Source organism: Propithecus coquereli, unplaced genomic scaffold (genome assembly GCF_000956105.1).
Source record: "Propithecus coquereli isolate 6110/MARCELLA unplaced genomic scaffold, Pcoq_1.0 Scaffold140, whole genome shotgun sequence".
NCBI classification, from domain to species: Eukaryota; Metazoa; Chordata; class Mammalia; order Primates; family Indriidae; genus Propithecus; species Propithecus coquereli.
The window spans coordinates 3051486-3064930 of record NW_012138303.1 but is presented as its reverse complement, the minus strand read 5'-3'; the positions used below and the strand labels follow the sequence as shown (position 1 = coordinate 3064930).

General features: G+C 40.7%; 1 protein-coding gene across 1 annotated transcript in view; it reads left to right on the top strand.

The window, feature by feature from the left end:
• Positions 1-8217: 8217 nt before the first annotated feature.
• Positions 8218-13445, top strand: part of LOC105806402 (regulator of G-protein signaling 4-like) — a 6706-nt gene continuing 1478 nt past the window's right edge. The window contains exons 1-5 of the mRNA XM_012639508.1: positions 8218-8497; positions 11452-11556; positions 11875-11936; positions 12538-12704; positions 13393-13442. Of these exons, the coding sequence (XP_012494962.1) occupies positions 8454-8497; positions 11452-11556; positions 11875-11936; positions 12538-12704; positions 13393-13442 (428 nt within the window). The 5' untranslated portion in view covers positions 8218-8453. The remainder of the gene's footprint in view (positions 8498-11451; positions 11557-11874; positions 11937-12537; positions 12705-13392; positions 13443-13445) is intronic.

Genomic DNA, 13445 nt, shown 5'->3' with positions numbered 1-13445 from the left:
TTAGGTGGTGCCATTACTGCCAAAAAATGCTCCAAGCCAATCAGCACTGAGAACCTACTAGGAGCTTAGCCTTGTGCATATGCAGCATAAAGCACTTCCATAATTCACAGTTGTGTTGGAATGACAAGGCCTAAAAATATAAACAAAACAGAATATTGTCTAAATTGATAGAGATTACAATTGCCTGAAAGAAAAGTTGAGTTTTAACTAGAATGTTCAGAGCAGGCTTATAGAAGAAGCCCTAAAACTGGGCTTTAATGAATCTGCCAATGCTTTGGAAGTGGCTGTCCTGGGGGCATTGGGGGAGAGGCAGAAAATGTCATGTAACTGTGCTTTGCTCAATTCTTCGTTCTGTTTCCTTTCCCACTTTTCACCATCTTGTCCCATTACTCCATCATGTGCTTCCCTGAGTCCAGGATCAATATGCTGCTGCCTAGTTGTCTCTCACTTATTTCTCCACCCACCGTTGGATAATTCCTGGGCATTTCCTGTGCTTGGGAATCTTCATCAGCATTTTCTTGATGCTTTGATTCCAGCTTTACCCTTAAAATCTTAAACTCTGAGAAACCAACACCAGGGCATGATAGAGGTTACTGTAGGGGGTGGGGAGGGGGGTCTCATGACATCCTACGTAAGCTACACCAAACACAGCATATTTGCAAGATTCAATTCATAGCCATGAGGATCTCAAGCTTCTCTCTCCTTCTCTCCTAACACCCACGATTATCTCTATTTTGAAATGTGTGGCATTTTGCTGAAGTTAATGGTTCAGTAACTTTCTCCACCATCAGAACAAAAAAGCTCTTCGAGGTTAAAAATGGATCATATTCACCTCTCTTATCCAGGCTCCCACCAATCCTTATCTAGACAATTAGTACACACCCTCTTGACCTCCTACAGTCTATTTTTTCATAAAACAGGTAGAGAACCTTGAAATGTAAGTTACAAAATAGAACATGTTCCTCCTTTCCATTGCAGGTGAAATAAAGTTCAACTCCCTCACTAGGGTCTACAAGGCCCTGTGTGATCTGGTTCCTGTTAATCTCCTTAACCTTATCTCATGCTATTCTCCCTCATATTCACTATATTCTAGCCACTGTGGTTTCTATGCATCAAACTTTTTTTAGCCTTAGGGCTGTGCACATGTTTTCTTCTGTGTGGGATGCTCCTTAATTTGCATAACTAACACCTTCGTCATCCTTTAGGTCTTAGTATAAATATTACCTTCTTAGAGAAGACTTGTTTCTTCATCTTGTAAAAAATAAAACTCCTTACCTTGTAATTTCTTAAGTCATTTCTGTTTTTTTTCCTTCAAAACACTTACCACAATTTATAATCATTTTATTTACAGTCAAGTGCTGCATAACAACGATTCCGTCAACAATGGACCACATATATTAATATGATGGTGGTCCTATACAATTATAATCGAGCAGAAAAGTTTCTATTGCCTAGTGATGTCGTAGATGTCATGATGTTGTAGCCCAACCTATTATCTTTTCTATGTTTAGATATGTTTAGATACACAAATACTTACCATTGTGTTACAGTTGCCTACAATATTCAGTATATACAGTAACATGATGTACAGGTTTGTAGCCTGGGAGCAATAGGCTATGCCATATAGCCTATGCGTGTAGAAGCCTACACCATCTAAGTTTGTGTAAGTACACTCTATGAGGCTTGCAAAATGAGGAAATCACCTAAGGATTCATTTCTCAGAACGTATTCCAGTTGATAAGAGACCCATTACTGTATTTGCTTATATATTTGATGTTTTTGTCCATCTCCCACCAGAATGTAATGTAAGATCGAAAGATACAGGAACCAGTTCTGTCCCTGGTACCTAACGTAGTACCTAGCACACAGTGGGTGTCACTATGTATTTGTTAGATTTAGTATCTCAAGAATGAGCATGTAGAAGATGCTCAATGTAAACGTTTGTTGAAGTGAACCTTACTGTCAAGTAACACAGTCAGATTTAAAGATGAGTGAAATCGAGTTCAGGTTCAAACACCCAGCTGGGAAAGTGCAAAACAGGTAGCAATTGATTACCATTGGGGACAGAGGAAAAGAGAGTTTGATAGGCAGGGTATTGTGAGAAGGACATTCTAGGTTGATGGCACCGCATGACCAGAAGCACAGAGGGGAGTAAATACGTAGATGTGTGGGGAATACTCAGTAGTCTGGGATGACTGCAGGGTGGAATATGAGAAGAACAGAGTGAAAGGGGAGGATGAAAAGTTGAACAGGGGTCAAATTATGAATGTACTGGAGTGTTATGCTAAGGAGTTTAAACTTTAATGTGAGGGCAAGTGGGAGCCCAGGGCACATTAGGAGGCTGGAGGTCAGAAATTGTTACCCTATTTTTACCAAGTTTCCCCAGCCAGTATGTGGAGGAGCTAGAATTAAAAACCAGGTCTGCCTCCCTATATAAAGTTCAAGCACTTTTCATGACACCATACTGTCTCTTTCCACCCACACAATGCAAATGAACTCTTACAAAACTGCAGTTTCTATCTTGGGCCAAGCTCTGCAGAAAGCAAGATTTAATCTTTGGGATAGGAATATTTTGATGCTTCTCTTACTTCTTGGGAAAGAAAGATTTTTTCCTCTCGCTAATTAAGTGTGGTATTGTTCCTGCAGGCAAGTCAGTAATGCATCACCTGCTGCTGTCAAGTGTCAGGGTTAGAATTCCTGATTTATCGCGTGTGCCCACAAAGCTCGGTGCTTTGTAATGTGTAAAGACACATTTCCGAAAAGTAAGGCAAACTGGGGAAGTCCCCGTTTGTCTTCCTGGTATACAGTATCCTCCAGCTGGGCATGTTTGCTTTTAAGCCTTAAAAAATCAGTAACTGTGGACTCTCACTGACGTCCAGGCCATTGTAGTAAACAATGAGGGGGGTGGGGTAGTGTGGCTTCTGACAGCTGAGAGGAAATTGTCATCTGAAACGGTGCAAGTGCTTGCACCATTCCTTTTAAAATCTGGTAGAAGTAAAGGGTGCAATGCCTGCCACAATGGCTTGTTTCCTTGTATCAGTTCTGTAAGTGCCTGGGAAATATTTTCTTTTGTTCTCCCTGAATAGAAGCTGGGAAAATTAGAAATTTACCTAGAGACCACACAGAGTTCCATCCTGCTGTGTGGCTTAAAGGAAAAAAGTTCTTTTAAAGCCTGTTGTCAACAGTACCCTCCAAATATTCGGCATTTTACAGTTTAAGCAACTCTTTTACATGGCACTACCCCACTTGGTTCTCACAACCATCTTGCTCATGTTTTTATCATCCTCACCTTTCACATGAACTATTGTAACAGGCTTCAAACTTTTTGTCAATTTCTCTCACATCCAGTCTGTTCTACTCTGCCTCCCAAGTTTTCTTTCTAGAACACCAATCTGTTCAGCTTAAATACTTTGGCTAGCCACTCCCCTCTGCACCCCCCAGAAACTACAGAGTAAATTCTGTTCTTCAGTGTGACAAGAAACACCCCTTGGTTTTCAGAGTTCTCACACATCCTCATTTCTTTTTCTCCCTCAAGCTGCCACAGGGGCAGAAAAGGTGTAAAGCCTCTCTTCACCCATCTGAAGCGTCACAGCCAAGAAAAGACAGGTTAACAGGACAAAAGCACGACAAATTTATCTAATCAAGGTTTTGCACAACATAGGAGCTTTCAGATGTGAGAACCCAAAGACCCAGGGAGAATTGTCTGTTTTTATGCATAGGTTTGATGGAGAAAGGGCAGCTGTGTAGAAATGTGATTGGACAAAAGGGTGTGATAGAATGGTAATAGTTTGAGGGATGGAAAACCAGTAAGGCCCATCTATTCAGAATCTTCTTGACTTCTCTGTGTAGCATTCTTTCCTCCTGGGTATGGGGCAGGACCTCCCAGAATGAGAGTCTTCAAGGGAGAAGGGAGGGAGTGAACTTTCTAGGTTTTATGGCTTGCTCTGGGGGAGAGGACTTCTAGTTTTCATGACCCACCTTGGGGAAAAGAAATTCTGGTTTCCATGACTCTCTTTGGGGGAGAAATAGGGGTGAGAGACAGGAGGGCAGGAGGAGGGCAGAGAGAGACTTTGTTTCTGAGGTTGCTTCTGAGGACTTGCGATCTCCTTTAGTTCAAAGTAGTCAGCATGCCAAAGCACCATACTTTGGGGTGTCATTTTCTGAACTCCAGCATTGCAATCATGCTAGACACCTCTATGGTACTCCAACAGTCCACTTTCTTGTATCCTTTATGGTTATGATAGCATAGAGGTTAGTAGCAGAGACCTTGGAGTTAGACTGCCTGTGTTGGCACCCTGTCACCACCACTTAATAGATGTGTAACCTCAGGTAAGTTACTTAGCCCTCTATGTCTCATCTGCAAAATGGGAATCATCATAGGATGATCTCTCAGGGTGAACCATGAGGAATAAGTGAGTAAATTGATATAAAGTGCTTAGAACAGTGCCTTGCACATTTCGTGCCCAGTAAGATGATCTGTTATTATTGTGCCCTCCATTGTAATGCTCTTTTTGTCTTTGTACAGCTACTATATCTCTACTTTTCCTTTAACAGTCTCCTTTGTGAAAACCACTCCAAATTCTAGAGATTGAGTTTATTCTCCACCCTCCGTGCTTTCCTGGAGTTTTGTATAGCGAATCCTCACTTAACGTCATGGATAGGTTCTTGGAAACTGCAATGTTAAGTGAAATGACGCATAGCAAAACCAGTTTTTTTCACATTATAATGAAATGATATTAAATGGAAATGACATTATTCAAGGACCTGCTGGACATCATTTTGCTTAAATCACAGTTTCTAAAAGCCTGTTGATGACCTTAAGTGAGGACTTACTATACATACAAGTTTATAATACGGCACTCAACCTTGTGTTTTCCAGTTGGTTAAGAGTCCTCCCCATTACAGTCTGAGCTCCTGAAAAGCACAAACCATTTCTGCTTTCTATTTAGGTCACCAGAGTCAAGAAGAATGCCTGGTACCTAGTATGTCATAAATATTTGTGAAGTAATTCTCCATTCTGCAAAGTAGAAACTGATGAACCAGGATTCAAACTGCTAACTGTGCTAAGTGGTCTCCCTGTTTCTGCACTCCGCTCGCTCACTTTGATCCGTTCTCCCACAACAGGCAGAACGATCTGATCATGCCCCTTGTCTGCTTCAGTCCCTTCCACAGTTTTCCACTGTGCTTTGGTAAAGTCCAGCCTCTTGACCACAGCCTACAAATCCTTGCGGGATCGAGCTTCTACCTTTCTATTAATATCTCATTTCATGCCACTCCCTCCTTGTTCTTGACTCACTAGCCATGCTGGCCCCCTTTTGTTCTTTCCCAATTTAAGTAAAGAACATTTGCACTTGCTCTTACTTCTATTTGGAATACTATTTCCTAGGCTTCTTGCATTGCTTCCCCCTTCTTACCCATTAAGTCTCATTCCAAACTCCACCTCTTCATAGAGGCCTTTCCTAACCACCTTGGCTAAACGAGCCCTTCACCATCCAGTAACGCTCTAGCTCATCTGGATGTCTATTTTCTTCATGGTATAGGTCAAAATGCAGAATTATCTTATTTGTTTACTTTCTGGCTCCTTCTACCAGGATGAAAACCTCACTAGGATGGAGACTTTTTCTGCTTGTTCACCCTGCTAAATGCAGTACTTCAAACAGTACCTGGCACAGAGTAGGTGCTCCAAAGATATGTCTTAAACAAGTGAATAAATAAAAAAAAAAAAAAGAAAACAGATCTATTGAGAGCAAAGCTTTTCCAGACTGCCAGAATCATCCAGAAATGACAAATAAGAGGATAATAAAATTTAATGCTTTGTGCAGATCAGAGAAAGAAGGGGGAAGCTGTCAAGATATTATGATGTACCAGTCCTCGCCTCCTCTAACACAATCAGCAAGTGCTATGGTGAAAAATAAGTTAACTCATGAGAAGCTTTTTCAAACATTCTTTAAAGTATCAGGACTCCTAAGAAAGCAAGAAATCACAGTCAAAGAAGTGAGTGAATAAGAAATGCCTGAACAGAGTAATGGGCTAAGCACAAAGTTTTAAAGACCTGGTTTTAACAGAGAACCAGTACAGTGAGGTCCACAGCAGCTGCTAAAGAAAGATGGAGCAAAAGAGCAAAAGAAAATTGGGCAGAGTCAGTGTTCCTTGAATAAAATGTATAAAATTAATATTGGGTTGTGTTATCTAGTGTGTATAACCTAATAATAAAAATTATTTGCCTAGCACTTTACCATTTAGAAATATCTCTATTTACACAGTTTATCTCATTTGATAGGACTTTTGAGTGAAAGGATAGCACGGTGGAAAATGCACATAACCTAGTATCGGGAAACCTGGGCCTGGACCCAGCTCTATTAGTAAGAAGCTGTGACCTTGGCAAGTCCCTTTCCCTCTCTGGGTCTCTATTTCCTCTTTGGTAAAATGAGGGTGTTAGACTAGATTGTCTTTAAAGTCCTATTCAGCTCATCTATTGCAGTGATTTATATTTAACTCATGACTAATCAGGCTTCTCTTGTTCTAGGTCCAAGACAGAAAGTTCCTATTGTGGATTTCAGGCATCAGTAAATCTTTCTGGGTCATGATTCGTGTTCCTAAAATCAGATTATTTGAGTGATCACTCTTTTATGTGCCCAGGTAAGCAAAGAAGACCCTGGTCCTTCTTTGAGTGACTTTGTCTCCCTTTTAATTATTCTCCTTTCTTTAATGCCTATTCTAACTGGTTCATCTCCCTGGTCTACCTCCCTTGGTCTGATGGCCTCTTTCATTTCACATTGTACGGCCGGCCCTTCCACACCACCACCGAGGATGGCTGCCAACTTTCATTTGTTCCGTGTTATAATTCAAGGAAAAGTTGCCCAGGAGCTAATCTAATAAATATCTCTCTATTTTCATGAGACAAGGCTAGGGACTTTTTCTTGTAATTTAAATGCATCTTGTGAAGATGATGGTTCGTCCAGCCTTTTATATTTGCTTCTCCTTGCTCTGCTAGTCATGCAAGGGGATGGGGTGGGTGGCACATATGGGGCTGGGACATATATAGGCATTGCTCTTTACCGTTTCTATATTCTCAGTACCTTTGCATCTCACTGGAACCCATCTGTTTTTCAATGTCTCCACCATTTGATGCATCTGTTTCTTATACATAAAATATAGCTCACTGTAGCCTGTGATCAGGAACCTATTTGCTTTCAAAATACAAGCTGTTCTGGCCAGACAAAGCAATTAATTTCCTCCTTGCACTCATAGCTTTCCTACCTGAAGAAGATTCCCTTATAACTCTGGTGTGAGTATTTGAGCTATGACTGTAAGATGTGAAACGCCTACATAATTCTTTAAGAATTAAGTCCATGATGTTGTATGCAAAAGATACTAATTGTCCAGGTATTCAGAAGCACCTTTAGGGCTGCGTGTTTTTAACTTCGGTCTGAAGCCTGGTGATATTCAAGGCAAATTACATATTTTTCTGCCTGCTTGCTCTCTCTCTTTCTTTCCCCCTCCCTTTTTCTTTATTTTGAAATACAAATTTGGGACTTAGAATTACATAAGACATAAACCCATTAGCTAATAAGAATTGGTGTCTATATTTGTTCATCTACTCCCTCCTCAGTTTTGAAGCTGCTCTTTTAGGCTTTTTATAGGAGGCAGGGAGGTACAGGAGAGACTGTCAGTGCTAGCCTGGATTCTGTTCTTAGTAAGGTTTCTAGAACAGTATTCCACATCTATTTTCCCTAGGCTAGCTTTTCCATGCTGCTGCTGGCATATAACTGTCTGCCATCCAGCTATTTCTCCCCACACCCTGTCTGCATGACAACCGAGTAGGCAACTTCTGCAAATCACTGCCTGGAGACAACAAATCTACCAACTCCCTTCTGGAAATAGTGAGGATAGTATCATGGATCACGTATAAAATGATGTTTCTAATCAAAAGAGGAAGTGGTCTGCAATTAGCCCCAACATAAGCCCCTAGAACTTGTGCTGGCACCTTTCCTTCCAGCAGGCAACTTTTCTTGATATTGGTTTTGCAGACAAATGAATAAACCCTATATTTTGCCGCACTGCAAACACTTTTTTCGCTTCTTTAGGAGTTTAAAATCCCAGACATTGGTAGAGGCATTAAGTAATTTTTTTTCTCTGTATGTCTACTTTGCAAGAGGATTTTCTCCGCGTGGTGCCTTTGCATTGTTGATGCGTCAGTGCTCTCCCCCATCTCATCCAGGGGCTGGAGGGGGAGAGGGAGACAGGAGCCGGCACTGCAGAGCTGCCACCTGATTGGCTGGACGGCCATGGCTGGGCTATAAAAGAGACCCCTGCAGGCTTGGGAGGGAGACGCTTAGAAGATTCTGACCGCATCTTTACCAGAGAAAAGGTGAAGTGCGCTCAAAACAGAAGCCACAGCTCCTCCTGCTGCATTTCTTTCCTACTTGCGAATCCCATACTGTTCAGACAAGATGTGCAAAGGACTTGCAGGACTGCCGGCTTCTTGCTTAAAGAGGTAAGATTGTTTTCAGCCACTAAACACGGTAAACTTTTGGGTAGACTTTCTCGGTTATTTACATGTCGCACTTACTAAGCTTGTTCTTCAGAATTAGAAACAATGCAGTCAGGAGATCAACAAATTCCTGGCTTTCTTCCAAAACCAGCTAGATATTGTGATTTAAGAAGTGTGCTCCCCGAATTTCAGTACTTACGTGTTGCTTTATATGACCTCAGTTTTGAGAACTCATCTGATCTTTAAGCCAGGTCCTCTAACCAAGCTAATCGAAAAGTGATATGAGGTTTTGGGCTAAATATAGTGATCTGTAATATCTCTCTCTGTGATTATTGCTGTTATTTGAGCATCGCTTGAGTACATGGAATTCCATCTGTAGGCTTTCCGATAGTAAACTAGATCTGGTTTTGGGGAAGATACCCCAGAATGAGGTTTGGCTACATCATCAGAAAGGCACAGAAAGAGAATGCTTTCTGCATGGTGCTGCACTATCTTCCACTCTCTATATTCTTACAAGCAAATGTTGCAACAAAATATGAATTTCAAAGCAAGATTTCCCTTATCTCTCTGCCTCTAACTCTAGTTTTTAAAGTATCTTATATGAGTGATGGTTGAGAAGTATTGATTATAACAAATCAGTTAAGGATTTTATGTAAGATCACATCCTAAAAACATTGTTTTGTCAATGTACTCTCTTGATTTAAAAAAAAAAACAAAACTTAAAGCTATATGCTACTTATCTGTTTTTGGCTTTTTCAAAAAAGGTATAAATAAATGCTTTCAGAGAATGCTTGCATATTTGCCAGTTGAAAATAAAATACAAAACTTGCATATATCACATTACTTAATCTTGCAGTTAAAGGTAAAAAGTCACTCTAAAGCTATGCCACCTCCTTTCTTGTCTCCCTGCAAGTAGAAATTACCTTAAGTTTTAATTTGGAAATAATTTCAGAAAGCATAGTTTTGTGTGCTACTGAAAAGTTTAGCTTTAAAAAATTCTGTCATTCAGGAGTATGAAAGTATTGATGGCTGCTTTAAAATGAAGCAAGATAGTCCTACAGTGCAAATGAGCTTTAAAAAAAAAAAAAAAAGAAGAGAGAAGAAAATGAAGCAGGAGGATCTCACAAAGAGAACCTGTGAAATAAGGGCCTCTTACTTTCACCATTAATTTCCTGAACTAAATGAAGCAAATTACTGCAAGCACCAGTTAACTTATGTATAAAGTTAATCATACAAAATACACGTTATGTTCTGGTAAATATTTTGGAAGACAGATAGAAGACAGTACTAGGGCTTTTCCCTCAAAGAGTTCAGCAGCTAACCTAAGGAGGTAAACTCTGTATCAGCAGAGTGAGATGCTCTTCCCTTTCCTCGCTGGTAAAATGTAAATCATCTAGTCCAACACCTTTACCATCAGTGCCTGAGACTCCGGAGGGGATATCAACCCCTCAAGGTCACATAGGTGGTGGCTGAGTGAGGCCCAAATCCAAATTTCCTGCCTCTGATGACTTTGGTTTCTATTTTTATGGTCGTATTATGTTATGCTATGTATTATAAGTGTACTGCACGGAAAAGGAAAAGCTAAGCTTACTTCCAACTCTTCACAAAATGACCCTGCATTGGTCAATAATTGTCGGATCTCAGGCAGGGTCGGCACATGGAAATATGAAATAATTTCTCTTTGGACTTGACAGTACACAAACATCACCACCTCAGGGTCACCCTGACCTTCAAGATTATATCTTGCTATCACCAAGGATGATTTGACATCCCCTGATTAGTTACCAGTCAGGGAAGCAGCCTTGGAAGCGAGAGAAGATGCTATTTAAGGGGCAGTTCAGGAGCATAATGGAATTCAAACTATCTGGAAAAACCACATGGATAAGCCACTGGTGTATAAGTAGCCATCCTAAAATGTCTTTATATTTCATGACTTTATTTTTACCTCCCAAGTAGGGACATCTATTTATTTGTTTCTTTTAAAATTATATTTCTCTTTTTAAAGTATTTTTTGGCTTTTATAATAAAAGACGTCCAAGCAAAAGAGCAATTCATAAACAGTGAGAGAGCTGAGCTGATGAGAGACCCCTCCTTTTCCAGTGAGTCAGGAGGCCTGCCGTACCCGGGCTACCTATTAAATCGTGGCAATAAGCGGAGCGCTCTGCTCTAATTAAAAACTCGCTAGCTTCAGTGATGACTCTAGCTTGTTTCTCCTTGTTGTTTTTAAGCCTCACATGCCCTTTATAGTGTATATAAAAAAGGAAAGCAGCAACAGCAGGAGATCCACTAGAAACACGCCTCAAGGAGCTCAGGCTTCGGATTGAGCATTTGCGTTCCCGACGCCATGCTCCACTTCCCGCTGCTGGGGCTGCTCACCTCAGTGTTACTCCGTGTGTACCCTCAACGTGAATTGCTTGGCCCACCATATACGTGGCTGGAACTGAATAGATCTTTATTTACTTCGCTGAGGGACTTCAGCTCCCTCTCCGCCCGTAGGGAGACAGATGGAAACATCAGCCACCCGCCAGAAGGTGGCGTGCAGCAAGGCTGTGCTACAGTTTGCAGTTTCTGCTTGCTTTCCAGTTCCTAAAAATGAAACAAAGAACTGTCAAGTTTTCAGTGTGGTTCTAGTGAAGATACCAAAGGTGTTCCATTGGTCAAAATTATGGGTGTACAGAAGAGGCTTCTGAGATAAACTGAAGGGTCAGAGTTCCAGTTACAGATAGAGGATGCAATATTATAACTCTGGTTTCCAGGTTTGTAGCAAGTCATATTCAGAACCAAAATAGGAGTGTCCTGTTTTCCTCAGAGCTCCTGCCAGCTCCAACTTCCATCCCTTAAATAAAATGTCTCTGCCCCAGAGGCCAGTAATAGGCTCTTCAAGGTCTATCATTAGGGCATCTTTTAAAGAAAGCTGGTAATAATTATTAATTCTCTTTTTTTCCTTTTCCGTGCAGTGCGAAAGATATGAAACATCGGTTAGGCTTCCTGCTGCAGAAGTCTGATTCCTGCGAACATAATTCTTCCCACAGCAAGAAGGACAAAGTGGTTATTTGCCAGAGGTAAGAGAAAAGACCTAGGCAAAGATCCACTGAGTATTAACTATCAGAGACATGATGATAGAGACATTCTATAAGAAGAGAAGGAAGTGATGCCCCAAGTTAAGCCAAATCTGGATCAAGATGACTTCCATTTTCATGGGGGTCATAATTATATTAGAAATTTCCATACATTTAGTGAAAGAACTGCCCTAATCAACAATAGATCTTATCATAAAGATGGAAAATAAAATCTCTGCGTTATATTCAGGATCTTAAGTTTCTTGGACCAATTTTGTATCATGGCATTCAAATTGTTCTTTTTCTCTGTAACTTTTCTAGAGTGAGCCAAGAGGAAGTCAAGAAATGGGCTGAATCACTGGAAAACCTGATTACCCATGAATGTAAGTCTGACAGCCTCCTACCCTACCCTGCAGGATGAGGACAATGGCACTCTGGACAGGACAAGTTGTCTCATATTATGCTGGTCTAATTGAAACTGCAAAAAGGCCTGCGTTCCTTCTGACTTCCAGACTCAGGAAAACCTTTTGGTCTTATATCCCGTTTGTTTATGATTTTACCATGCCTAGAGCTTTGTGATATAGAATGGAGAGTTTGTACAGGAACCATGTGCAAAACCATTTCTCTCATTACAAGGAAAAAGGACAGAGAGAAAAAATTCTAAATATTGAGATCTTCTTGCAAAATCAAGCTCAGTTTCTCTTTCCCAAACCCACCTTGGCAATTGATAGTTTTATAGGCATTTCAGAAACAAACTACTTTCTCGAAAGAGGCTTCAACCTCTGAGCAATAACCATTAGATATCACTGGGATCCACTAGATACCACAGATTAGGGTTACCTAACCCCAAGTGACCCCCCAAAAAGGAGGCGATTGCTTGAACCCCTGACTTTTTCCCCAAAGTATGTCAACTTTATCTGAAATACAATATCCAAGAGGCCAGCCAGTGTGATGACAACTGTGGTTCTTTCTCCTGTATCACAGGTGGGCTGGCAGCTTTCAAAGCTTTCCTGAAGTCTGAATACAGTGAGGAGAACATTGACTTCTGGATCAGCTGTGAAGAGTACAAGAAAATCAAATCACCATCTAAACTAAGTCCCAAGGCCAAAAAGATATATAATGAATTCATCTCAGTCCAGGCAACCAAAGAGGTAGGATTTTTTTATTAATATATAATAGTTGGACATATTTATGGGGTACATGTGATAATTTGATACATGCATACATTATAATGACCAAATCAGGGTAATTGGGATATTCATCACTTCAAACATTTATCATTTCTTTGTGTTGAGAACATTCCAAATCTTCCAATATTTTGAAATAGACCTTAAACTATTGGTAACTATATTCACCCTACTGTGCTATCAAACACTAGAATCTGTTTCTTCTAACCTTCTAACTATTCCTTCTACCCATTAACCAACCTCTCCAAAGAGATAGGTTTTTATGGCAGAGAACTCTCTGGATCTTAGTGAAGATTCCTAGAACGGTGAAGCAGACTATTATAATCTTGACAACCCTAAATAAATCAATTTTTTTAAAAAAAGCTCTTTCATTCAGTTGACTTACATAACCTCCCTCAATGAATTTTTCCGATTAAGCTCCCAAATTGACGAGAAAGAACAAAGATATTGCTCTACCCACCCTGAAGCAGAATGAACCTTTTAAACTATCTCATAGGTACCAAGGTGGAGCCAATTGTCCTTTTCTGGTCCCTTTTTTGTCACTTCTGGGATATTTGAAGGTGCACAGTCTGTTGTTGTTCCCTGCAAAGTGCGCGGCCCCCCATCCTCAACACGGCGATAGTCTAATGGAGCCTTGGCCTTTGCCCCTCAGGTGAACCTGGACTCCTGTACCAGGGAGGAGACAAGCAGGAACATGCTGGAGCC